Source organism: Hypomesus nipponensis, chromosome 26 (genome assembly GCF_054491055.1).
Source record: "Hypomesus nipponensis isolate SF chromosome 26, ASM5449105v1, whole genome shotgun sequence".
NCBI classification, from domain to species: Eukaryota; Metazoa; Chordata; class Actinopteri; order Osmeriformes; family Osmeridae; genus Hypomesus; species Hypomesus nipponensis.
The window spans coordinates 10,162,501-10,189,243 of record NC_140386.1 but is presented as its reverse complement, the minus strand read 5'-3'; the positions used below and the strand labels follow the sequence as shown (position 1 = coordinate 10,189,243).

Genomic DNA, 26,743 nt, shown 5'->3' with positions numbered 1-26,743 from the left:
CAGGAAGGTCTGCTTTGTACAGTAGAGGCGGCCATGTTGGAGACATGAAGCAGAAGAAGGCCCTCCATTGATCCTGATGGGAGAGATACTGTAAAGAGAGGAAGATATTAGAGGCAGCGGTTTGTAACAGCTGACAAGGCAATGACGGGAGATGAAAGGCAGGATGGGAGAGAAAGAAGGAGGGACAGAGAGAGAGACAGAGAGACAGAGAGAGACAGAGAGACAGAGAGAGAGACAGAGAGAGAGACAGAGAGAGAGACAGAGAGAGAGACAGAGACAGAGAGAGAGACAGAGAGAGAGACAGAGAGAGAGACAGAGAGAGAGACAGAGAGAGAGACAGAGACATAGAGAGAGACAGAGAGAGATCCAGTATAACGTTTCCCCTCTTCCAGGACTGCCCCAAACAAGGGCCTGATTGTTAGGGAACATGACCTGTTATTGTTGGGGGATGAAAGCCTGTTGACCCCGGGGTAGAGCACAGCTCTGCCTGTCTTCCAGCCCTGACCTTGAAGAGGAGATGTCAACACTACAGCCCTTAATGCTCTCAAGCGGCCAATCAGTTCCCACTTAGCTTCCCAGGTTACTGTTGCCCGGAGGTTTCCACGGTTACTCACTGTAAACAAGGATTTTCTGTTTGTTTGATTAAGATTCTTACTGACTGATTAGATTTTTTGATTAGGAATGATTAGACATTGTTAGCGAACCTAATTCGCAAATCCTTAAATAGTCACATTGCGTTTTGGGAAACAAAAAATTCCATATTTGTTACATATTCCAAACTGACCATGGGGTGCTTAACTGTGTGTTTGCATTTCAAGCTAACTATGTCCAACCCCCCAGTACTCTTTAGCAAGCCCTCACACATGTTTATGTTAATCTCTGTACTCGGCTACAGAGGGAATTTGTGGGCCTAAGGGGGAATATTTTCCTGACCAACTGTCCTAATCCTTGGTGATACTACAGGATCCAACTGCCAAGGAGACAAGTTCTCAGCTGAGTTAAGATGAGACGGACATGGTTCACAAGGACACTTCAAGGTTGCTTCAGAGAGAGAGAGAACGTGGGGGGGGGAGAGAGAGGGAGAAAAGGAGAGAGAGAGGGGGAGAGAGAGATAGGGAGAGAGGGGAGAGAGGGGGAGGGTGGTGGATAGAGGAGAGAGAGGAAAGAGAAGAAAATGCCTTGGGGCTTGGTGGCAGTTTACCTGCAGTGAGACGATTGTCGCGAGACAAAAGAACCAGTGAGAACAATGGTGGCGGGGACAAGATGTTCCTGGTGGAACCTGAGTGTGTGGAACATTGCCAAGGGTTCCGCCGGTACGATGAACCTCTCAGTTCGTGATATTATTCTAGGTTATTCTGGTGCCTCTCCTCCCCTGACTCCAGCATCCAGCTCCCAGTCTAATCCATCCATCTCCGTGCTGGATTGGTCGTCTAATGTGTTCCATCTGGCAGTGGGCTCCAGAGGTGAGGCTCTCTGCTCACCCCCAAAACCCCCTTGTCTGGTTCCACTCAGCCTTCAAAAAACCATCCCCACACCGAGGCCCCTGCCCTGGGGCTGAAGGGGAGGCTGGGGCCCCTGGATCCTGGATAGTGGGTCTGATCACCCAAAATATTCAGAAGCCCAGGTTGTCTTTATCAAGTTGCCTGGAGAGAAAAAAACATGCAAACTGTCAGAAATAGTTTGGGTTTAGTAGTAGTTGTTTTAATACCTGGGTTTACCATCTCTGCTTGCTATAGATACTTTATTTGGGGAATTAGTTCCAACAAAGATACTGAGGGGGCAGCCATCTAGCCATATTTACTTGTTACCAAGTTATCAGGTTCACTGTTGAATATGCAAGGATCAGAATTAGCAAGATAATACAATAGAGCTGCTTGTTCATGCTCTTAGATCTGATCATTCATTTGAATACCCCCTCCCCCTCTCCCCCCCCCCCCTCTCTCCCTCCTCTCTCCCCCTCCTCTCTCCCCCTCCTCTCCCCCCCCCCCTCTCTCCCTCTCCTCTCTCCCTCTCCTCTCTCCCCCTCTCTCCCTCTCCTCTCTCCCCCTCCTCTCCCCCCCCTCTCTCCCTCTCCTCTCTCCCCCTCTCTCCCTCTCCTCTCTCCCTCTCTCCCCCTCCTCTCTCCCCCCCCCTCTCTCCCCCCCTCTCCTCCCCTCCCTCCCTCTCTCTCCCCCTCCTCTCTCCCCCCTCTCTCTCCCTCTCTTCTCTTCTCTCCCTCTCCTCTCATTTCCTTCTCCTCCACTGCTGTTTTGTGTTCAGCTCTTTTCTTCTTCTCTCCTCCTCTGCTCATCTCTTAAATGGTCTTCCCTCTTCTTCTCGGTAGCGTAGCTTGTTTTACCCTCTCCTTGTCTGCTTCTCTCCTCCTCTCCTTGTCTGCTTCTCTCCTCCTCTCCTTGTCTGCTTCTCTCCTCCTCTCCTTGTCTTCTTCTCTCCTCCTCTCCTTGTCTGCTTCTCTCCTCCTCTCCTTGTCTGCTTCTCTCCTCCTCTCCTTGTCTGCTTCTCTCCTCCTCTCCTTGTCTGCTTCTCTCCTCCTCTCCTTGTCTGCTTCTCTCCTCCTCTCCTTGTCTGCTTCTCTCCTCCTCTCCTTGTCTTCTTCTTCTTTGCTTTCATGTGTGTCTTAAGACAAAGGTGTCTGTATTTTCAGATACAAACTGTTCCTCCATGTTCCGGGAGTTATCAGCCCAAACCAGCAGGCTCGGCCGTTGACGCCCATCATCACATCCTGGTTTGTTGCTCTGTAAACACAGACAAACAGCACACACGTTCAACACAAACAGTCAACACACACACACACACACACACACAAGTGTCTCTGCCTCAAATACTGACAGAAATAGCGACGGTTTCGACTGGGAATCGGCTTAGTCTTCAAAGCAAAAATTATTATGTAGGAAAGAGAGGGGGAAATGCGGAGGGGAACACATGTAGTTATATTCAGCTGTGGAAGAGGGGAAAAATAACTTCAAAAGAATTTTGTTGTCATGGCAACTGGGGCAGCTTTAAAGTTCTTCCCTCCCACCACCGCCCCCCCCCCCCCCCACACACACACACACACACACACAAAATAAAATATATAAACCGTGTAATAGAGGCTCAGATGTAGTTTTGGAGCCACCAGCCACTGCTCATTCTCTCTCCTTTCTCCCCTCGTGTTGTCCCCGGCAACACTTTCACAGAGATCACATCCATGTGTGGATTAGTTAGAGCTAGCTTTGCGGCTAGCTAAAAAGGAAAAAACATCATTAGAGCGCCAACTGCAAAGACCAACCCCCCCCCCCCCCATCTCCCCAATCCCCCCTCTCCCACACCCCCCCATCTCCCCAATCCCCCCTCTCCCACACCCCCCCATCTCCCCAATCCCCCCTCTCCCACACCCCCCCATCTCCCCAATCCCCCCTCTCCAACACCCCCCCCTTCCCTCTCCCCCTCCATCCTTAGAGGTGATCTTTAATGCAAGGCTCACATTTAGTGGGGTAAGGGTTACACTTCCATACAGCCCTTTATTACATACGTCTAGTTATATTACCACACACACACACACATATCCTTCAACACACACAGTCAAATCTGGATTAAATCAAGTCTTGGAACGATTCCACTCGAGCCGCAAGATTATGATGCTGATACGTAATGGCTGCTTTCCATTGGGAGATTAGGAGTACACATCCAGGGAATGAAAAATGAAAGAACAGTCTACCATAGACGAAGTGCCTGAAACCAGCCAATGCTCAAGCCACAAGGCCTCTGGTAATGAATTGCCTGTTGGTCATAAAATGTGTCAAACTAAGCTCTACCAGTGGTCAGTGTGCCTGTCAATCAGTGTCACGTGGCCTTGGGCCTCCTACTTTGCTGTGGATGAAGAGGAGGCTTGATGGAGGGGAAGTTCCCAGACTGGATCAATGGGGTCAGGGGTCAGTGAACTGGTTCATGACAGTCCAGCTGTGTGCTAGTTCTCTCTATCTCTTTCTTTTTCTCATTCTCTCTCTCCCTCCCTCTCTCTCTGTCCCTCTCTCTTTCTTTCCCTCTCTTTCTCTCAGTCCCTCCCCCACTCTCAGGTCCTCTCTATTTCTCTCTCTCTATCTCCCTCTCCCTCACTCTCAGTCCCTCTCTCTCTCTCTCTCCCCCTCTCAACGACTACCAGCTGGGTGATTCCTGTCTGAGCTGTGGTGATGGAGGGCGAGTTAGAAGTGGTTGTGAGCTGAACCCAGAACAGCTGGAGAGATGATGGAGAAGATGGCTGTGGCACGTCTGTCCCAGAGTGCATCCTGGTGAGTCTGTCGCTCCTCAGAGATCCAGTTCCACATTCTGGGTTCTGGAGACGGCTTGGAACAGGAAACATTTCAATGTGCAGACATCCCAGTGCTGTCTCCGGTCAGTTCACGCAGAGGCCCGTAGTAATCCTGTCAAATCTGAGCTTGTCTGGGGGGTAAATGGTGGAACATCAGGGGCCATCACCATGGTAATACCTGGTTTTACAAGACTCTTAACAGTCACTCTAAACTCCCTATTGTTTACCGACTGACTGTAGCTTATACAATCAAGCAAAGTTGTTTTTCTTCAAAGTCCACTAGGCTGGTAGGATTAGTGTTTGCTGACACTACTTAGGGAAAGGCTGCAGTCTGAATGTGATCCAGTAGACTGGATAAACTAGTCTCATAAAAGAGGCTCAGCTTCTTCCCTCTTCCTCCGTCCCTCACCTCTCTCTCTCTCTCTCTCTCTCTCTCTCTCTCCCCTCTCTCTCTCTCTTCCCCTCTCTCTCTCTCTCTCTCTCTCTCTCACTCTCTCTGTCTGTCTATCTCACTCAGTCATGACAGGTAAGTTATTCTAAACATCTACATGACAGGTTAACAGAAAAGCCGTATGCAGATTATAAATAGGGCTGGAAGCAGAAACTTAGGAGGAGTCCCGGATTTTGAGTGTACCTTCGGAGGATGTGCATCTGAACTTTCACGACAGTTACAAAAGTGGGTTCATCCAAACTAATTGCCAATCTGATTCTGATATTTTGCGCATGAGGGTTGAAGTCTTAGGGTCCTCGCATGTGCATGTGTGTGTGTGTGTGTGTGTGTGTGTGTGTGTGTGTGAACTCCACGCTTAGAGGAACATCACACAGAGACCACAGCACGCGACGGTACACAGCAGCCGTGGCCACATGAAGCCCTTTACTCCACAGTCTGTTTGATGTGTGTGTGTGTGTGTGTGTGTGTGTGTGTGCGCGCCTGCGCGTGTGTGTGCGCTCGTTTGATGTGTCCCAGTCTTGGAGAGATTGCTAGTGGCTAATTATCCAGGGGGATTTGAAAACGCAGGCTGCTTCAGTAACGAGGCCACAAGCACACGACCGTATCCAAGATCTCCTCTTCTTCACGATTCAACATCACCAAACCACCAACTGAACCGCCACATCACGTTCATACAGTTTCCAAGCCACGCTTCGACCAGGTTGTTCTGCCCGGACACCCGCCTGGATACAACCATCAGTGTGGCTCCGGCTCCATAGAGGAGGGGGGTTTGAGGGCTGCAGAGAGGGGGGGGGTGTGAGGGCTGCAGGCAGGCTGAAAAGTGGCCCCTTTCATCTGTCCCTGGCTCTGAATAAAGTGGGGTGGGGGGGTGGGGGGGCAGAACAAGCTTCCAGACATAACCCCTCACACACACACACACACACACCTCCGTCCCCAACCCTACCCCTCGATGACACACTTGCCGTGGTAACCAGCCACCCCCATCCAACAGTGAAAGTGGTACGTTCTTGTTTGGCTGATCTCTCATTCATTTATTACTGCAGAGACGTCTGGCTGAGATGGTGCTGCTCCACACACACATGAAGGTCATCAGTCGTCCAGGGACACGGCTGCTCCTAACGTCCTGCGTTGTTGGTGTGTGTGTCTGTCTGTCTGTGTGTGTGTCTGTCTGTGTGTGTATGTGTTCACTACTCACCCCAGGTATGAATCATAGCAATCCATCTGTCCTAATCCCCTCTACTCATAAACACCTCTCTCTGACATTAGATCTCTGATGAGGTCAACTCTGGCATGGCTGTGGCCTAGACACGTACACACACACACACACAGGTTAGGAACACACAACGCGCCACAAACCAAAACCCACAGCTAGCACATGCGTGGCACATACATTCGACCGCTTCGCAAACATCCTTCTGTTTGGGAGCGTCTAAAAGCATCTCACCGCTGTGGAAACATCTGACAAGTTCTCAGGCCAGGGCTACAAACAGACGTCCCATTCATTCAGTGTGTCTGAGCTCTCCTTCCACAGCCTGTCCCAGCTCTCACTCAGTACGCTGCAGGGCTGGGATGAGCAAACAGCTCTGTTCCACTGAGAGGTCAGGGTACTTTCAGCCTAAATCTGGACACTCTTCAATCCCCACACACACCCCCCCCCCCTCTCCCCCTCCCTCTCCCTTTCCCCCTCCCTCTCCCTTTCATCCCTCCCATTCCCCCTCCCTCTCCCCCTCCCTCTCCCCCCCCCCTCTCCCTTTCCTCCCTCCCTTTCCCCCTCCCTCTCCCTTTCCTCCCTCCCTTTCCCCCTCCCTCTCCCTTTCCCCCTCCCTCTCCCCCTCCCCCTCCCTTTCCCCCTCCCTCTCTGGGGTCCCCCCTTTGGTCTGCCCATTGACACTGAGACCTTTCCTTCATATCTCTTTCTGAGACCTACAGAGTCACCAAGAACTAGGTGCATCCATGGTGCGTTTCCAAACTTTTCATCGCCAACATCCCGATGGAAACGTTCCGGAGAGTTCTTTGTTGACGAGACATTTCCAAAGGTTGCAGAAACAGTGATGGTTGGGCGCAGGCCAGAGTTGAAACACACTCCTGGTTTGGTTAGGCTGTGGAGCGCACACAGCTGCTCTGGTCTCTGCTGGGATGGAAGCAGTGACGTGAAGTCACACACATTTCTGAACGGTCGGGGTTTCTTCTAAGCAAACCCCTGGTCCGTTTGGGCTACACAATAAACAATTGTCACACAGTTCATTCCTGAATCAATAGCATTCTGGAACTTTGTTTATTTAACCAGTCAGGTTTAATTGAGTTATTTTGTTTATTTGAAACTTTGGAAATGGGACACAGTCTGATGTCTAGAGACTAGGGCCGGGTTTCCCAGATTCGTTGAGAAGCTCTTAAGGCTAAGAGCTTCTTATAAGCGTTTTAAGAACGTTCTAGAACGCTCTTAGAACGCTCTAAGAACGCTCCTAAGAAGCTCTTAGCGTTAAGAGCTTCTCAACGAATCTGGGAAACCCGGCTTATAGGCCGACAGGTAGCCTGGTGGTGGCTCCAAATCCTGCTTCAGTCCTGGTTTTGCTTCAGTGTCAACTCCAGAAGAGAAGAGTGACACAGAAGGAAGTAAATGTGTATGTCGCTACAGATAATGAGCAGTGTCAATCTGTCGTTAAAATATTATTAATGTTGTCAATTCGCTTTGAAAAAGGTTCGGCTTGTGTGAAACCGCTTCCTCATATATTCCCTCATAAACATAAAGGAGTCGACACGTTTGCGACACGCAAATCGATGAGGCACAATGTTCAGATTTGTAATGTAATTGTTCGGCCAAATGTTGAACTAATGCCGTTTGTTTACCGCTCGGTCGCCAAACCGAATCCAATCCCGTTCCCAATCGCATGCTCCACCACGGCGATTCCGCGCCTCCTACTTTCACCCTCATTGTGGTTCTCCGGCTCACACTTAACTGGAGTTAGGACGTGTGAACAGGATCTACTGAAAAAAGAATAATCGGACCATTTACGGATGTTTTTCCCCTTTCTCGTGGATTTCTAAACGACGCATTAATGTCGCTCATCCACGTCGAGCAAGTTTGTTGCAAAAGTGGGGACTTATTTGACAACAAAGTTGATAAGTAGTCCACTTCAAGTTTCCCCAGGGTTGCTGCAGAGCGAATTCCCAGTTTACTATTGAACTACCCGAACCATCATGGCGAGGTGGTTAAGGAAGGGGTCTGTGATTTTAACACGAATTCCAGATTCCGTGTGGAATACGCACTCGCAGTTTCGCTGGAGCAACTTCATGGCTTTTTCATGGATCTTTGTCGCAGTCTTGACGCTTCTTACTTGTGGATTTTGTGGCGCCGACACGGAGTTTTCGATCTTGGAGGAGGCTCAAGTTTTGGCTGTGCAAATGAAAAAACTGTCTTCGCAGGAGCTAGGAGTCTTTAATATGCAGGTAAGTGCTACATGCTACATTACCTTTCCGCTTTAAATGGTCTTTTTTTTGTGCTATAAAACGCTTTGATTAGATTTCATCAAATAGACTCGGGGTCTAAGTTTTGATGCCTTAAATGTATTTGAGAAGGGCAATATTGTTGCAGAACAAGCTACACGAAGTTGGCTGCTATGTTGGCTCAGTGGCGATATAATATAGCCAATTGGCAACTGTTAACAGAAACCTAATTGTAATTTAAAGCTGGTCAAGTCGAATGATTATTTTCATGATTATTGCCTTTTGCATCTAGCGTCTCTCTTTGTAAAAAGCTCTCCCTTTCAAGTCGAATGGTGACATTGTTGGTGTTGCAATAGGCTGGACCGTGCCACATTTTCATGCCGCCTAGGATGAAACTTACTTTTACATAGTTGAAGGACGTGACAATATATTTTTTCGGTAATACCGTTTACATTTAGGATCATTCAGCATTGATAATCCGCACAATTTGTTAAAATACTACGCTAAAATGGTCACTACTTACAGAAGCAGGTCTGGCCTAATGGTGTGTGTGTGTGTGTTAGAATGGGAGGGGGGAGGGGGGGGGGGTGTACCACGACCACTATTCTTTGAAGTTCTCATGCATTCACTCCTCCTTGTACCAGTTCCCCTCGTCTTGGTGATATTTAGGTTCCAAACAAAAACCTATGTTACCCGCTTCATGAAAGCTATGCTATGCTTAGTTACCAGGTATTTGCAGATAAGAATATTGCTTATGATACACTAAAGGCCAACAATAAAAATGCAGATAAATGAACCTTTATTAAACACATTCACCTTTTCTATTTGTTTTAATGTGTTGCGCACATTGACGTGAATTCCAGCGACAACCAACCAAGAACATAGGGTTAGGCTTAGCCCGTATTTTAGATCTAACACACTGGATTTTAGTGTGTCCTCGCCCGGCCATTTGCGCGACGGAAACGATTGTTTGTCGTGCAAATTTCGAGTAAAGCCTCCGTCAACAAATGGCCTTCGTTGCAGCGGTGGCGTGATGGAGGGGGTTCACACTTCAGAGAGAGGCTGTAGAGACGGTCAGTAGGGGGCTCGGCCCAACTGGGGTAAGATCTCCACACAGCGGCACTGCCTTCATCCCACCACTGCGATCTGGTTTTGAGGCCTGCTCTGATCCCTGAATCCCCTATTGTCACCGTCCTTCGTTATCCCCCATTCTCTCTCTCCCCCCCCCCCACCTCTCTCTCTCCGCCCACCCCTCTCCCTTTCTCTCTCTCCCCCCCCCCCCCCACCTCTCTCTCTCCGCCCACCCCTCTCCCTTTCTCTCTCCCCCCCCCCCCACCTCTCTCTCTCCGCCCACCCCTCTCCCTTTCTCTCTCTGCTTGCCTCGGTTGTGTATCTTTCCCCTGATTTCTCATAACCAAACTCTGCGGAGGAGCTCCAACAGAGATGCTTATTCTGTCATGTTGTTGGATGGGATGTGTCAACCATGGAAGCTTTGGTAGGACTGAAAAGGCATTTCTGAACGTATACTGAAGGAATACTGCCACCAGGGTTTTAGTTTGGTTTGTTTTGACACCTCCGAAGCATTTGGTTACAAAACAGGGCATTTAGTGTTTCTGAAAGAGAGATGTTTTCCCTGGTACGTGCTTTAGTGCTGTGCTACTCTACCATAGCCAGTTTGGATTTAATTGAACCAATTCTTACTTATCACAAGGTATATGTTAGGTCACACTCACCATGACCCCAGAGAACCACAGCCAGTGGCCACAGTCACTACCTTCTACTACGCTCAGTACAGGGGGATGAGTGAATCCAGATTTTCCAGGATCAAGAAGCACGTGTTGGTTTTGAGCGATAGGATGTCGTCTATAAAGGGTGAAATGAGTGGGTAGGATTGTATTTAAACGGTAAGCGGCCTAATGTCTGTGGATCTTGGGACTGGTTCTGGGTGTAGATCAGACTCATCTGAGGGTAAGTAAGTAAGTAAGACTTTATTTATATTTATATAGTAACGAGGGTCCCTCGTTCTTGTGTTTGAAATGTGGTGAGGGGGGGTTACGGCTTCTAAGTCAAACTGATACAATCCGTCATTGACTTATTCAATTGTCAAGGGAACGTTTGGTGCATACGAACATCCTGTGTTCTCAAAGTAGGCCTTCGTTTCTGATGTAGTGTTGTCAAGGTGAAGTACTTCTATGTATGATCACGCCTTTTAGATAAATATGATTTTCATAGAATGTATTTTTGTTGCAGTTCTTCCAAAGTAAGAAGATACCGTAGATGATCTTGCTGTTACATATTTTCCTGTCATCACAACAGTTTCCGAGCACCCCAGGTCAATCATGGCTTGAGGAATAGCTACAGGATTCATGTGAATATCGCAACAAAATTGAATCCCATCCCCCTCCCTTTCTGTGAATGATTGTGGTGGAGTTTTACCGAAAGCGTATTTGCTCTCTGATTCAGTCTGAAGGTAATATCCTGAGGTTTATTCCAGGGGTTTATTAATCCCCCAGCTCTCCCAGTGCAGTGTGTGGGCAGCTCTTCCTGTAATCAGAGGATGAGGGCTGTGGTTTGTTTTGGAGTTGGTGTGTCCAGTACCCCTAATTGAATAATGATGGTCATTTTCGTTCGTGGGGAACCTGTATGGAGAGAGAGAGGATCTACAGTATGGATAGAAGGGAGGCCGGGTGTTGACGCTTCCTCTGACGTTTTTTTTGTTGCTTTTCGTGAGGGTTGGGCCTCATCCAAGGACAACAGTCGTTTAGAAGCAATCAGAACTTCTGCTATTTTCTTTTCATGTTTGACTATCCGAGTTGCATGTCTCTATCCATATCACTCTCTCTCCATCTCTCTCTCCCACACTCTCTCTCTTCCTCTCTTTCTACCTCTCTCTCTCTTCTCTCCCCCGTTCCTCAGAGAAGGCCGGCTTACGAAAACGTAGCAGAACATCAGAATTCCTAATGGCTCTATGCAGTGGCGCTTCAAAGACCTGCTGCTGCATTGCACATGCTAGTGCTGTATTAACCCCTGTCTGCAGAGTGTATTAACCCGTCTGCAGAGTGCTGCCCAGCTGTCTGCAGGCCTCAGCACCGAGTCCACCCTGCTTCTTATCTGGAAGATAGGGATGTTATGCCTGAAAATGTTTCAAATGTATCCGTGTGGTGCGAAGCTGTAGCCCAGGGGTAGTGTTCTCCACTTCCTGTATTGTAGAGGTCTCTGCCACATAAGTTCATCTGGGTCTCCTCTCCCCGTTAGGGCCCCCTGTCTCCCTGTAAGTGACCCGTATGGAAGTGTTGAATCCCCAAAGCCTGCCTTTCGATCTGCCGTGAGGGTTCTCTGGAGTGGCTGGGCTCTGAGGGGCTTCTGGGGGAGTTCACCCTCCTCCAGGGCCCCCTGGCTACTCCCCCACCCCCCTCCCCCACCCCCAAATCTCTGTGACAAGAGTTACTCGGGTACTTTTGTTCCCGGGGCTGAACTGCCACTGACCTCACTTCTCAAACTGCTCTCTGTTCCGGAATGTTCCACGGTTTCAAAGAAAGCAGATTCTCTGCATGAAAATTCATAGTGGTCCTGTCTGTATTGTACTTCAATCTACTAGAATGGAAATGTCAGGACTGTTTCTGTAGTCACGAACATGCCATGTTAACGTCTATGTAAAAACGTCTGGCTTGTCCGTGGTTGAATTCACAGATCTCAACTCTGCATCGGGCTCCCCTTGCAAGCCAGGGCCACGTTTTCATTAGATGACGGTTTCTTGTATGTCTTGGCCAAGCTCCAGGCTCCAAGATACTCAAGCCCCCTTCAAGCCCCCTTGTTCAAACCCCCTTTTACCCCCAACCCCTCCCTCCCTCCCTCCCCCAGCCAAGGCCAGGCATGACTGATCGGCTGGATGGATAGCATTGTTCCAGATGGTCTGGTTCACCCCTGGACCAGAGTGAGTTACGACCACAGAGATGAGCTCCTCTCCTTCAGAGCCAGCTGTTGGGTTTAAATCAGTTGGTACATCGACATGGTAGATTTATCTTCCCTGTCTTTGATGGCTTTTCCACATACTTGGTAAAAGGGCCCTTTTTCGCGTTGTCTTGTCTCGAAGCAGTGTCTCGAACCGAAGCAGTTTCTGAGGCTTTTACAAACTCTCGTGATGATTCAGCCAAAGATAAAGTGGTCAAGCTGCTTGTAACAGCAGTGGAGCAGCTAACCAGCTAGCTCTTCTATGGTTGATCTCTCAACCATACTTTGATGTTGTTCTGTGAGGAACGGAATTTGAATCAGCACTGATATATTTTGCATCCGTTCTCTGTGAGGAACGATGTTTTTGGCTTGGCTTGGTAGCTCTTCTTCTGTGGTTGAGCTTGGCTTGGTAGCTCTTCTTCTGTGGTTGAGCTTGGCTTGGTAGCTCTTCTGTGGTGGAGCTCACGTAGAGTCCTGCAGGACAAGATGGAGGCCGACCGACCACCAAGTCTAGTGGTCTTCTGAAACTGCTTCATTATTCAACAGGAGCAGTAATTAACTGGACTTATTTAATCAGCCCTCTCACTGGCCCATTCAATACCACTCTCTGTCTTTCTCTCTCCACAGTCCACACACACACACACACAGTCACACACAGAGAGAAACACACACACCTCATTTACAAACACACACACTTGAAGAAAAGGAGCTTTATTGGGGGCTAGCTTAGTCTTTGTGAGCCTCCGGGCTCCCAGTGTTGGTTCCAGCAGAGCTGACCTGGCCCAGGAGGGCAGGGTCTCGGCAGACCAGCCCTTCACAACTCACAAAGGGAGAGGGCCCAAATGACTCCCCCCCCTCCTCAAAAACAAGAGGAGGGAGGGGGATGGGTAGTGTGGTGGTGGTGGGGGGGGGCAGTAGGGGAATTAGTGAGGGCCTCCCAGGCCCACATGTTTTGGGACACTGTTAGCCTCCTTCCCCCTCTCTCCTGCTGGAGGCTTTGCATTCCCCCCTGCCGTGAGCAGACCCAACTGGCTGTCCTTCTCTCCCGCTCGCCCATCCCTGTGCTCGTGTCTCTTGTGTTTGGGGGGCTTTGTCTGATGAGAAACACACCCGGTGTCTCGGACTGGGAAGTCGCTGCGACTTTGTTTTTAAATCAGTTTGTTGAGGGGCTGAACCCTGACTGAGGGTTTCGCTGGACTTCAGCGTCGAAGTTTCCACCAAGGTTCCCTCCCATGGTGTCCTCACAAGGTTGTGAGACTCTTGTGGTGGTTTTACATTTGCAATTTGCATTTACAGTTGCTCGCGCAACAATATACCCCCCACGAAACGCCAATGCTAGGGGGGGGGGGGGGGGCGTTTTTGGGGGGGAGGGTGGGGCATGATGGGGGGGGGGGGGGGTGGCTGTATGGAGACTTCCCTGGTGTGGGGGAAAAAACTCCCACAATGCCGAGCACCACAGTGCAGCCACTGTCCTTGCGGTGGTTAAGGCTTCTCCTCAGAGCGAGTTCATAAATGATCCCTCTTCATTACACCCTCGCCCTCGCCCACACTCCGGGGTCAGAGGTCGCGGGGGTCACCTCAGTTAGTCTAACTGGTCTCCCTGCGGCCGTTCATAACCTCCGAGACGCCGGCCTTCAGCACCCGTCAAGTTTCACGCCACATCGAACACGGGGAATCGTTCAGGAATCCGCGTCCCATGTCTCCTTTCTGCTTCCGACTCGCTTCTGTGGAGAAATAGTTTGAGTGTTAGGCTGTGAGTTTTGGGTTGAAAATATCAGTTGATTGGAATTCCGCCCAGAGGGTGTGATACTTGGTTGTTGCTTATAAGAAAGACAATTTAGACAAATATTTGACTTTGATGTTGTTCTGTGAGGAGAGGAATGTGAGTCATCACTAGAAGATGACGGCGAGGACGGATGTGGCTCTCTGGTCTGCGTGAGAGTTGGGTCTGGAATACGGTAGTGAGACGAGGTTTTGTAAGCAGCACTGTTCTCTCTCTTTGTCATGGTTTCCTTGTGCCTCGGGCGCTTGTCTTGAGTTTCGTGGCATTCTCAAAAGTCTTTAAAGAAGTTCCTGCCTTGGAGGAATTTGACAGGGATACCCATTCTCTCCTTTCCGTGTTCTTTGTCTCGGGTGCAAAACTTCTCTCTCTGTCTCTCTGTCTTATTCTCACCCTTCTGCCTGGCCTAATGGCGTGTTCAGCTGCGTTGGTGTTAGACCTTGGACAGCGTGCCGTGGATTCTCCACCGGCTTACCGGCTGAAGAGATGAAGGAGGGAGTGGGGAACCTGGCGGATGTTTGAACTATGACCCCGCTCCATCGCTGCAGAGCCAGGCTGTTTTGTAGATAAAAGGAGCCACGATTCTCTTTCTCTTTTTTTTCGAGGGAAGAGAGAGCGGGAAAGAGAGAGCGAGCTCACTAATTGGGTGGCAGAGAGGAGTGTTGGGGCTTTTGAGTGTGAGAGGAAAGAGAGGAGGAGATGGGGTGAGGCCCAGCTGTGTTTGGCTATCAGTGTCTCTCTCGGCTCAGAGGCTTTCCTGCCAAGGACCAGGTCATTTTATCGGGCCTGACTTACCAGTAATGTTACACGGGCATTAGCAGAGCAAAACTGGCCCAGTGCTCAACGTTACGCTGTACATTTCCTCCTGCTGGTATGTAAACATCAACCTGGGCTCACTAAGGAACGGACCTGCTTTGGTCCGGGATAAACTAACGCTAGCTGTTTGTAAGTTTAAGCTTTATGTGTCTACAGTTCCCTGTTACCACAGCATGTGAGGACGTTAATGATCTCCAGTGAAAAGGGCCATGGAAGGTCACGGCCTCCGACATCTTGAAATTAAATTAGACTTATCATAATGACGTGGGATTCACATTTGGATCCAGTTTTGGGGGGCTCTCCTAGTTCAAGTGAAGTATGCCTCCAGATGGCATTTTCATTATCTTGAAGTGGGCTCTCGTCTCCCTCCACTCAACTAATACAGGCAACGCCTAATATCGAGACTGCTTGTTGTTTGTTTGCCAACACTATGCAGCTTGTCTAAAAGCAGTGAGATATCTAACCAACCAACTGTCAGCCATCCCTGGGGAGAGAGTGGAGGAACACACAGCTGTGGTCTGAACGCCAGCGTTGAAGCTTAGCGTTCCCTGCTCTCCTGGTCTGTGATCCGCTGCTGATACGGAGAGCAGTGGGAATACAGGTGGGCCGTGAAGAGCCTGTGTGTGTGTGGGTGTGTAACGTGTGTGTGTGTGTAGCGTGTGTGTTTGTAGCGTGTGTGGGGTGCTTAATGAGGCCTCTAACCAGAAGCTGGGGTTCAGTGTTGTGTGCAGGACAGCCATATGGGATTGTGTTCCTGAGAGCTACTGTCGCATGCTGCCTTCATGAATCAGAAGAGAAGCACAATCTGACAGTGTGTCTCTCTGTCTCTCTGTCTCTCTCTCTCTCTCTCTCTGTGTCTGTCTCTGTCTCTCATTTGCATTTCAAGTTCTTGTGGAAATCTTTGTGGAGCAGGTTCCTCATGTCCTTGTATCTCTTCCTCTTTCTCTCTCGCTCACAAAGTCTCCAGCATCATGATCATTTTCTCATGAGACAAAAAGACTTCAAGCAGCATATTGTGAAACCTCAACATACTCTGCAGATTTTCCTGTGTGCTGGCTGTCAGCGAGACAGAACGACATCTTGCCAAACGTGTCTGTGTGTGTGTAAGAATATTCCCCTTTGCTGTATATTCACCCAGTCTTGTTACCAGTTGTACCAAATCAATCTGGTGTTTGCCGTAAGTCCCAAGCAGACTTCCTGTGTGTTGCCATGGTGTTTGTGTTTACCTGTTCTACTGTTATCGCAGGCATCCAACCACCTGAGCCAACACCTGTCTGTCTGTCTGTCTGTCTCTCTGTCTGTCTCGCTCTCTGTCTCGCTCTCCGTCTCGCTCTCTCCACACACCCCTCTCTCTCTCTGGCTCTCTTTGTCTCTCTCTCTCTCTCCACTTGACGTACATCTCCACTGTTCACTGACTCTGGCGTGCGCAGAGTAAACGGAAGCTTTTGTAATTCGTCGACAGCTGTCGTTGTCTTTAAGTTAGTTTGGAGACTGATGCTAGCCTGATACCTGAAGGTTGGTGGGTCTTTTGCTTCGGAGCTGCATCATGTTTCCTACCCGCTTCCTTCAGCCTTGCTAAATTAGCCCTGCTTTTCCAACTGGTTTAGTTATCACGCTGTTCCTGAAGCAGAGATGCGTTCCCTGCCTCCAGTTCCTCCCTTTATTCTCCTTCCTCCTCCCCTCCTCTTCTCCCATTTCCCATAAGAAGGGGGAGTTGAAAACAAAGATAATCTCATGGGGAAGTTATGGCCCATGAAGAGAGGTATGGTCGTCCGTAGGGTTCCTGCTCTTTGACTAAGTGCTGTTTTCCCTCACAGCTTGGCTGTGGCGCAGTGGCTGGTGATTGCACGTGCTTTGTGTGTGTGTGTCTAGTTTATGCGTGTTCTTTGGCAGTGTGGTTTCCTGCCACAGATGGGGGTCGTCACTCATAAACCTTTTTCTGAAGCGCTCTAATTCATGAATGTGTGTGTGTGTGTGTGTTGGAGAGAGAGAGAGGGAGGGAGGGACAACTGCCAACACGAGTCATAGTCCAGTGTTCCCCAGGACAGGTCAGACAACACACAACAACAACCATCAGGAGCCTTCCATGGGAAGTCTTAAGGTTGTTCATGTGACCGGCTGTGTGTGTGTGTGTTTCCTTTATTTGCCTAGACTGGACCCATGTTTTCCTTCCCCTCTCACCACATTCCCTTTCCTCTCCTCTTAGCACCCTGGCTAGCCAACACAAATCTTCCAGAGAGGGAATCGTGACAGGACAGGCTAGGCTAAGCTAAGCTAAGACATGGAACACTGTCTGAATAGGCCAGCCTAAAGTCAAACCGGGTCATGCTAGCCCTAGGCAGGAGATGCTACGCTGAACCATAAAACGTTACGCCTAGCTAGATGCTGGGACAGGAAATGATGTTTTTTTTTCTCGACAGGAAATGTTATGGTTGGCAAAAGCGAGGCTTCTTCAGGGGATGCTACCGCTAGGCTGCGTTAGCGTCGGGCAAGCAGATGGTGCTCGATCGGGCCTGTACTGAGAGAGTTGTGTCTTCAGAGACCTCGTAACCGTGGCCAGACATGAGCTCACCACATGAGCAGTAACCTGAGCAGACCACCCCAACACACCTCCCATCCCTTCACCCCTCCCTGCTCTCCCCCTCTCTCAACACTCACAAGTATCCTCTCTCTGTCTCTCTCTCTGTCTCTCTCTGTCTCTCTCTGTCTCTCTCTGTCTCTCTCTGTCTCTCTCTGTCTGTCTCTGTCTCTCTCTGTCTGTCTCTGTCTGTCTCTCTCTGTCTCTCTCTGTCTGTCTCTGTCTGTTTCTGTCTCTGTCTGTCTCTCTCTGTCTCTCTCTGTCTGTCTCTGTCTCTCTCTGTCTCTCTCTGTCTCTGTCTGTCTCTGTCTCTCTCTGTCTCTCTCTGTCTGTCTCTGTCTCTGTCTGTCTCTGTCTCTCTCTGTCTCTCTCTGTCTCTCTCTGTCTCTCTCTGTCTGTCTCTGTCTGTCTCTCTCTGTCTCTCTCTGTCTCTGTCTGTCTCTGTCTCTCTCTGTCTCTGACTCTCCTTCAGATTGCTGTAGATTGAGCCAGAGGCGTCTGTTTGCCTTGGCAGTTGAGATTGGAGTCGGAGATGTTAACAAGCCTTCAGACATGGTGCGATTGGCCTCTTATGCTGTTTTCAAACAGACTCTCTGGGACTTGAGATGCAAACGACTTTTATTTATGTGGAAAAATCACTTAACGTACCTTCAACCTGTGATAAAAGTGAAATCTCGCGCGTTGGTAAAGCCTGCTCCCTTCTCACTCTCACTTTCATTCTCTTTTGTACTCCACACGTCTCTCTCTCTGTCTGTCTGTCCGTCTGACAGGAAACACGGTACCCCCATCCCAAAGATTGCCAGGCATTTTAATAATCTCACATTCCTTTGCTGCATCCGCTCTCTTCCTGCCCTTCCCCAATCTCCACATGATCAGCTGCAGGTAAACACTCAGGTGGGTCTTTTGATGTGGCTTTTGATGTATTCCACCTCTGTTCCACTTTAGCCACCTCCTATGGTCTGGACTAGGTCAGGGCTGGCCTGCTTTCACCCTGCAGGCTTTGATGGTTGGGCTGGTCGGTTCAGTGGGAGCAGTTGAGCATTTGTCAGTTAGTCAGACACGGTTAGTCATGGAGCAACGTTGGCCATGTTTCGACTTGACCGCTGACATGAAAGGAGAGTGGAAGGTGACCTGGTGATCTCAACTCTGGTAAAAAAGCACTTAGGAGGAGGAGGGGGGGGGGCGTTACAGAAGCCGGTGAACTTTGACCCTTGACCCTGCTAACCCAGACACTGTAACTTGTACGACACTGTACATCACAGACATGGCCCAGACCCCGACCAGCCCCTCAGCCCCCTAGCCCCCCAGCCTCCCAGCCCTCAGCCCCCCAGCCTCCCAGCCCTCAGCCCCCCAGCCTCCCAGCCCTCAGCCCCCTCACCCCCCAGCCTCAGCCTCCCAGCCCTCAGCCCCCAGCCCCAGGCCTGTTTGCTGCATAATGACCGCTGCTCTGCTTGCATCAGTCTGGTATATGAACCTCCTACACCGGCAGAGTTAGAAAGAGGTTCCCGAGTGTTTGGTTTCAGAGAGCCTCGATGGTCTGCTCGCCCTGACAGGAAACGGGGGGGAATAACCACCCCATGACCCCTGCTTAGCGGTACAGCCCCACATGTGCCTTCCCCTCCCCAAGTAACCCCTGCTTTCCTCCCTCTCTCACTGTCTTCTTGTGTGGTGCAAGACCCACTGGGGGTGGGGAGGGCTGGGATGAGAGGGAAGGAGGGGGGAGGTGAAAAGATGGATGAGCATGGGGAATGTCAGACGGAGGTGCGAGTTACTGACCCCCTCCTCCTCCTCTTTTACTCTCGCTCTCTCTTGGTCTCTCTCGGTGTTGCTCACTGAGGCTTGCTCTCGCCTCGCAAATTTCTCACACGCTCCGAGAGTGAGAGATCAAACGCTGGCGGTCGACCTTGGTTCCCGTTCGCTCACAGCGCCATTTTAGGTGTGGAGTCACCCGCCCCTCTCGGAGCCGCTGTGGGAACACAGGTAGCGGCTCTGTAGAACATTACCATGACATGAGCCGTCAAAAGGGTCTCACAGAGTGTTTGAAAAGGTCCGTTTTAAGCAGAACTTCATTGCAAGCGCGTTCTGAGGCTGCTGAGGGGAAGGATGGTTGAGGTTTATAGTATTAGCTTCTCAGAGAGAGACAGACTCTAGCCCTGCTGTAGAGCTGAAGGAATGGCCATAGAACACCCTGCCCTGTACTCTCTACTTTCTCTATCCTTTTCTCTCGCTTTCTCCCGGTCTTTCTCTATCCTTTTCTCTCTCTCTTTCTCTCCTTGTCTTTCTCTTTTTCTATGACTCTTTCACCCTGTCTCTGTCTCTGTCACACACATACTCACTCTCTCACTCACTCACTCTCTCACTCTCTCACTCACTCACTCACTCACTCACTCACTCACTCACTCACTCACTCACTCACTCTCTCTGTGTGTCTCTCTCTCTCTCTCTCACTCTGTCTCTCACATGTGGAAAGCATTATATCCTGTCTGGTGGAGCGAGGGTGTGCACCCGGGGCGGGGGGACGGGGGGCCGGGTTCAGCCTGGGATCCTCTGGGCTGTCCGGTGCCTCTCTGTGGGCCTTCCAGTGTTTGCACAAAAGGGGGTTTTGTTATTGCAGAACCACACTCTCAACAGACCTCCCTCCCCTGGACCACAGCTATCGGGTGAAGCTGGGGGAGTGTTTGTGGGTGTGTGTGTAGGGGAGGTTGTCAAAGTTCATCACAGTGCAGGACTTTGGGGCAGCCCCTAAAATGGTTTCCCCCTCAGTTTTTTTTTTTTTTTTTTTTTGGGGGGGGGGGGACTCTGACCCTTTCTAGGTTCCAGACCAGCACATGCACCCTCGCGCCCGGTAGCGCCGCAGTTGACGGGACTGGATCGTTATACAGGTTTTTACTTTCTAAGAGGGAGCCATTTTGTTTTTCTTTCAGTGATCTCTATACAGGCTGTTCTTCAGCCTTGTGGCCTGGTGAGTCCAGGCCTGTCTGTCTCCTCGTGGGCGTCTGAGAGCGCGGTCTGAGAGCGCGGTCCCCCTCACCAAGGCCCCGGAACTCACGCTGCGTTTTATGGGATGGCTGTGTTTTCTCAATGCCACAAACGGGTCACCTTAGCAACCGACTGCCATCGTGGGTCTGGCTAGGACTGAGAGTATTTTTTAGGGCTTTTGCAGAGAACAGACTTGAGCTTTAGTCGCTCATTTCGCCATTAAAAGAATCCTTGAAATATCCTCTCAGGAGTCCATGCTGACAGCTGGAGCTGTATTTTACTGTAGCTTCACTTGTCCACATGCAATATTGATTCTGCAGTATTTTCCGCGCACACACATTCATAGCGATTTCCCCACACACTGCAAATTATTTTAAAAACTATACAGAAGGATATCTTAGTTGCATATTACACACATTCAAGCTTCACACTGGGGGGGGGGGTGGGGAGGGGGGGGGTAAGGAGAGGCGGGGGGGGGGGGTGGAGTTTGGGAGGAAGGAGAGGGGGGGGTACTGTGTTTGGAGACCACCCTGGGGGTCAGCAGGGGTCTCTGCTTGATTGACCTCACTAGATGTGCTCTCCCCACCTACGACATGAAGCAAGCAGGTTGAAGCCCAGACACCAGAATGCCAGCTCTGAATGGAATTCAGATGGAGACAAACGAATTAGTGAGGATTTGTTCATCAGAGCCTTGGCTGTGAATTTTTGTGTGTGGATTTACCAAACTCTGAACCAGGTTAAGGAGAGGTTCAAGGCGTAACAAGATGGCCGTAGGTCGTGGTTTTGGTTTAGGATGGAAGTAAAGACGGAAAGGTGATGGGGTGGTTTATACCAGTGTAAGGCACAATTTTCTATTGTGGAGGAGCAACCATTAGATTTGATGCTTCCATCGATAAAAAACAGGCTAACAATCTGTCTATCCATCTCTGAGCTTCTTTCATTTCCTCTTCCAACTTTCTCATCTTTCTCTTTCTGTCTCCCAGGTTCTCTCCATCTCTGTTTCTCTCTATCCTCTCAGCTTCTCTCTCTTTCTGTCTCCCAGGTTCTCTCCATCTCTGTTTCTCTCTATCCTCTCAGCTTCTCTCTCTTTCTGTCTCCCAGGTTCTCTCCATCTCTGTTTCTCTCTATCCTCTCAGCTTCTCTCTCTTTCTGTCTCCCAGGTTCTCTCCATCTCTGTTTCTCTCTATCCTCTCAGCTTCTCTCTCTTTCTGTCTCTCCCCAAGGTGCACATCTGCTTTGTAGCTGTCAGGAAAATAGAGCGAGGTGGGGGTGTGGGGGAGGAGGAGCGGAGCTTGGGGGGAACCTACCTCTCACATCAGAGGCAAATCTAGATGCCTCATCCCTAGCTCTGGTCCTTTGTAGTGCAATGAGTGAGGATGGGGGGGAGAGGGAGGGAGGGAGGGGGAGAGGGGGAGGAGGGGGGAGGAGGGAGAGAGGGAAGAAGAGAGCGGGTGGGGGGGGAGGGAGGGAGGGAGGGAGGGAGGGAGGGAGGGAGGGAGGGAGGGAGGGAGGGAGGGAGGGAGGGAGGGAGGGAGGGAGGGAGGGAGGGAGGGAGGGGGTGGGAGGGAGGGAGGGAGGAAGAGAGAGGGTCAGCGTACCTGAAGCAGGATGCTCCAGACTCCCAGCCTCTGTTGTCGGTCCTTTCATCTGCTGCTGTTTGTACCCCCCACCCCACCCACCTCCCTCCCCAATCAACACACACACACTGTTCTGCAGCAGTGTACAGATGAAGAGAAGCACACTCGCACAGTATTGCTTTAGCGTGCATATCACCCAGTTCCACCAACACACACACACACACGTAACCCGCGGTTACACACACCCACACCCATCCACACACGCACGTAATGCAGGTGCGCCCCACCTGCCTTTCAGACAGGATTAAGGCGCGTCCCTGTTTCTCCCCCACCCACACACACCCCTTCTCCTGCAGGGCTCAGTCCTGGCCTTTGAAGATGGCTGAATTGGTAATAGGTTTATCACCCCCCCCAACACACGCACACACATCAAATTGTATAAGAGCTGTTAGTGTTAAAACTGAGATGCTGACCTCCTCTTTTTACAGAGCTGCTTTGATTGAAGGGAGGACTGGTGAGGAGGATGAGAGAGGGGAGATGGGAAAGAGAGGGGGGGGGGTGGTGAGGAGGATGAGAGAGGGGAGATGGGAAAGAGAGAGGGGGGGGGAGACTTGAAGGGTTTCCTGCTGCATACCAGAGCAGAAAAGAAGGTTTCAAGGGCAGAAAGATCTAATTGGAGTCCATGTGGTCTGTGCATGTCAAGTGCTGTTACCCTGACAGTGGGGGTGTGGATATTACTGCTCTGTTTAGTTCTGAGTAGTTTGGTGAGACCTGGAGTGGTATTGGTATGGTAAGAAACAGTTTGTGGTTCTCGGGTGTGGGTGTGTGGGTGTGTCTGTGGACCAGACAATCCCAAAACAATCCCCAAAAAGATTCTGCTGGGATTATGGGCTAATCTGACAACCAGACAACAGCTACTAAAATTGCTACACAAATAAAACATTTTATTTAGGTTCAGCTGTTTAGGAAAATAGCGTCGTTTTTGCCATATGTAACAGTTCAAGAAAGTAAACTTAATTTTAAGTGTTGGTCTATAGATACGATATATACGATACGATCTATACGATATTTAAAATTCTATTATAAAACAATTGGGTTCTATCGATTTTATTTAGCGGTGTCTGATTGGACGAGAGACGTTCCATGAGTTGAAATACTGCAGAACAACACAACTCTGACTAACTCTGACCGAATAATAAATCACTCCGCGATTAAACATTCGCGTTGATACAAATAAGTAACCATAATAACAGGGACGAGTCAAAGCCTCCATTTACCATTTTGAAAGACTTTAACAAGCCAATTTGTATTTACAATAATGAGTGACTTCAATATTTATATTAACCTATTTGAAAAATGTTTATTTTCATTATGAACTCTGTCAGTGTCACGTAACCGCTCATCTCACATCCCATTCGCTATTTACCTCGCTAGTCAATCTACTTCAGACAGGCTGCGGACAACGCGACAGTAGCAGCAACTCTACACATGGCCGATTATTTTCTTCTTTAAAATCTTGATTTTATTTGGGGACAATGACATGGCTCGATAGCTGGCTAGTCTTTTTGGTAAACATACTGTCAAATTATAATTACTGTTTGGAGAAAAATGTCAACTTTAATGCTGTCATCACACATCCATTTGCTCCACATCCATAACTCGCTACACTGTAGCTTTATAGCTACTAGTATGGCCGATACTTTTTTCGCGAAAATTTTCCATGAAACTTTACATGAGCGTGGCTTTTCACAAAAATCTATCCACCTATTTTTCCTTTCATTATCAACAGGGAACTTAAATGGCGTTGTAGCGCAGCTGGAGTTCTTGCATCCAGGGAAGATGCAGTTGCGGGTGGTGGGAGACATCCTGAAGCTAGCTAGCTAGCTGATGTAGGCTACAATAACAGTACAGCAGGAGGAGCCATTTAGTGATCTGACGTAGATGCAGAGGAATGACGTAGAAGGGTAGTGTTTGGCTCCGCCTATTAAAACTTGATTTGAAAACGGAAGAGAAACTGTTCTTCGGTCTAACTCCACATTTCAGTGCGAAAACTTTTTAGCGCTTTGCACATGCTTTCAGGAACTCATTTCACACGTATATAATGTACTTAGAAGCAAAACATGAAATGTACTTTTCAGGATCTTTAAGATAAAAACAATGGCTTTAGCTTGACGTGATGCATGCTGGGAAAGGTGTTCTCCTATCTGGAGGGCATCGGTTCCTGGTGTTTGGCAGCGGGGGACCACTTAGTCGTGGAACTAGGCAGAACCGGGTCTCGTGTGCAGTGGGAATTCTTACTGTGAAACACCTACAGCCGAACACGCCAAGTAAACATTTGTGAATGTTTTTTTTCCTCCCGGCCGTGTTGGTACCAACCTAGCACTGAACGTTGGGCCAGATGTTTAGGTGGAGTGTGTGTGTGTGTGCTTGGTGCCCAAGAGACCAGCTGCCTAAAGTTATCTCTGGGTGTGTTTGTGACGGTGTGTTTTCATTCGGTCCGTTAGCGTGTGCAGGTGTTAACAGGTTTTCCGAGGCTTGCAAGCGGGGGTGGGGTTATGTCAGTCGATGTTCAGGTCACTTAAGGTCTCCTGGTTCCCTACCCTGTTCCCCAGAGCATAATGCCAGCTTATTTTACTTCATTCCAAGGTGTGCAAAGTACCAACCGACGATAATTTGTCTGTATATTGTTTTCTACGGCGGTTGTAGTACACTGATGAAGAGAGATGTTTTTTTTTTTTTACTGCAGGACTATGTTGCTGTCAGTGTCTTGACTTTGTTTCCACTTAGTACATCGCCATGGAAACCACCTTGGACCTAGATATGACTGGAAGTTTCCAGTCATATCTAGGTCTTTTAATTTCTGTCCCTGACCATGTCACAAACAAGGGTCTGCATACACCATACAGACCAAAAAGAAAAAAAAATATATATAAATATATATATACATACACACACCACATATATTTCCACTAAAAGAAATGAGGCCTTGAGCCCAGAGGGGGTTGATAATGATACTTGGAGAGAGCTTTTGTCTTGATGATGATATTGTGTCTCTGCAGAGGATCTTCAGCTCGTTTGTGTACACAGAGAAGACTTCAAACGGAGAGACGGAGGTTCAACAGGTGAGTCGCCGTCGCTGCTACCTGTCACCCCCCCCCCCCCGCGCGCTGCTGCCTGTCACCCCGCGTGCCTTACACACCCCGTGTGTGTGTGTGTGTGTGTGTGTGTGTGTGTGAGAACAAGAGAGAAAGGTAAAGAAACAGAACATGTGATGTGTTTTTGTCTGTGTGACAACACTTTCCCTCTCTTACACACACACACCATCCGCCATCAGACGCTGGGTGGGGGGTTATTAAAATTCTAGCTGCCGTCTCACCGGCTTTGAAGTTGCCCCCCCATCTCCCCAGAGCATCATCGTGTCAGGGCTCTGCCTCGTAGACCCGGTGATGCTGAAATAACAACAGCAGCCTCACGTCTCCCCCTGCAGTACAGCCTCACATCCCCCCCGGCAGTACAGCCTCACATCCCCCCCCTGCAGCTTCACGTCCCCCCCTGCAGTACAGCCTCACATCTCCCCCCTGCAGCCTCACATCCCCCCCTGCAGTACAGCCTCACATCTCCCCCCTGCAGCCTCACATCCCCCCTGCAGTACAGCCTCACATCCCCCCCTGCTGTACAGCCTCACGTCCCCCCCCTGCAGCCTCACATCCCCCCCTGCAGTACAGCCTCACATCTCCCCCTGCAGTACAGCTTCACATCCCCCCCTGCAGTACAGCCTCACATTTTCCCCCTGCAGTACAGCCTCACATCCCCCCCTGCAGTACAGCCTCACGTCCCCCCCTGCAGTACAGCCTCACGTCCCCCCCTGCAGTACAGCCTCACGTCCCCCCCTGCAGTACAGCCTCACATCCTCCCCTGCAGTACAGCCTCACGTCCCCCCCTGCAGTACAGCCTCACGTCCCCCCCTGCAGTACAGCCTCACGTCCCCCCCTGCAGTACAGCCTCACGTCCCCCCCTGCAGTACAGCCTCACGTCCCCCCCTGCAGTACAGCCTCACGTCCCCCCCTGCAGTACAGCCTCACGTCCCCCCCTGCAGTACAGCCTCACGTCCCCCCCTGCAGTACAGCCTCACGTCCCCCCCTGCAGTACAGCCTCACGTCCCCCCCTGCAGTACAGCCTCACGTCCCCCCCTGCAGTACAGCCTCACGTCCCCCCCTGCAGTACAGCCTCACGTCCCCCCCTGCAGTACAGCCTCACGTCCCCCCCTGCAGTACAGCCTCACGTCCCCCCCTGCAGTACAGCCTCACGTCCCCCCCTGCAGTACAGCCTCACGTCCCCCCCTGCAGTACAGCCTCACGTCCCCCCCTGCAGTACAGCCTCACGTCCCCCCCTGCAGTACAGCCTCACGTCCCCCCCTGCAGTACAGTAATAAGATATTAGTAGCATCCTATCTTGTTTCTAGTAGGATGAGTTAGAAAGTGGGGATCTTAAGCCGTCATTATGCAGTGATGATGTGATGGTGTTGATGGATGGGTGTCCCCTGCACCGTGCCAGCCCGCCTGGCGCATGTTCCTGACGTCCCGGAAGCCAGAAAGGCGCACGCCGATGGCGTGGCTGGGCAGAGTGGGATTATGGCTATCACCACAGCCAATTAGCAGGCAGCAGACTGTTGGGGAAGGGGGGGTGGGGAAGGGGATTGGCTCCCCTTCACTGGAGTCTCCTGGCCACACACCCCCTCTCATCACTGCCCCCCCCCCCCCCCCCGCCCCTCTGAATCCAGCCCTCAAGTCAGAAGAGGAGCACAGACAGAGGGACATCTGTCACTCACTAATGACACGGGACTGTCGCCCGCCCCCCCGTCCTCTTCTTCCCAAAACAG

At 50.2% G+C, this 26,743-nt stretch overlaps 1 protein-coding gene across 1 annotated transcript in view; it reads left to right on the top strand.

The window, feature by feature from the left end:
- The first annotated feature begins 7,703 nt into the window (after positions 1 to 7,703).
- The window catches only part of cachd1 (cache domain containing 1), a 45,369-nt gene continuing 26,329 nt past the window's right edge, over positions 7,704 to 26,743 (top strand). The window contains exons 1-2 of the mRNA XM_084693085.1: positions 7,704 to 8,186; positions 24,924 to 24,986. Of these exons, the coding sequence (XP_084549211.1) occupies positions 7,938 to 8,186; positions 24,924 to 24,986 (312 nt within the window). The 5' untranslated portion in view covers positions 7,704 to 7,937. The remainder of the gene's footprint in view (positions 8,187 to 24,923; positions 24,987 to 26,743) is intronic.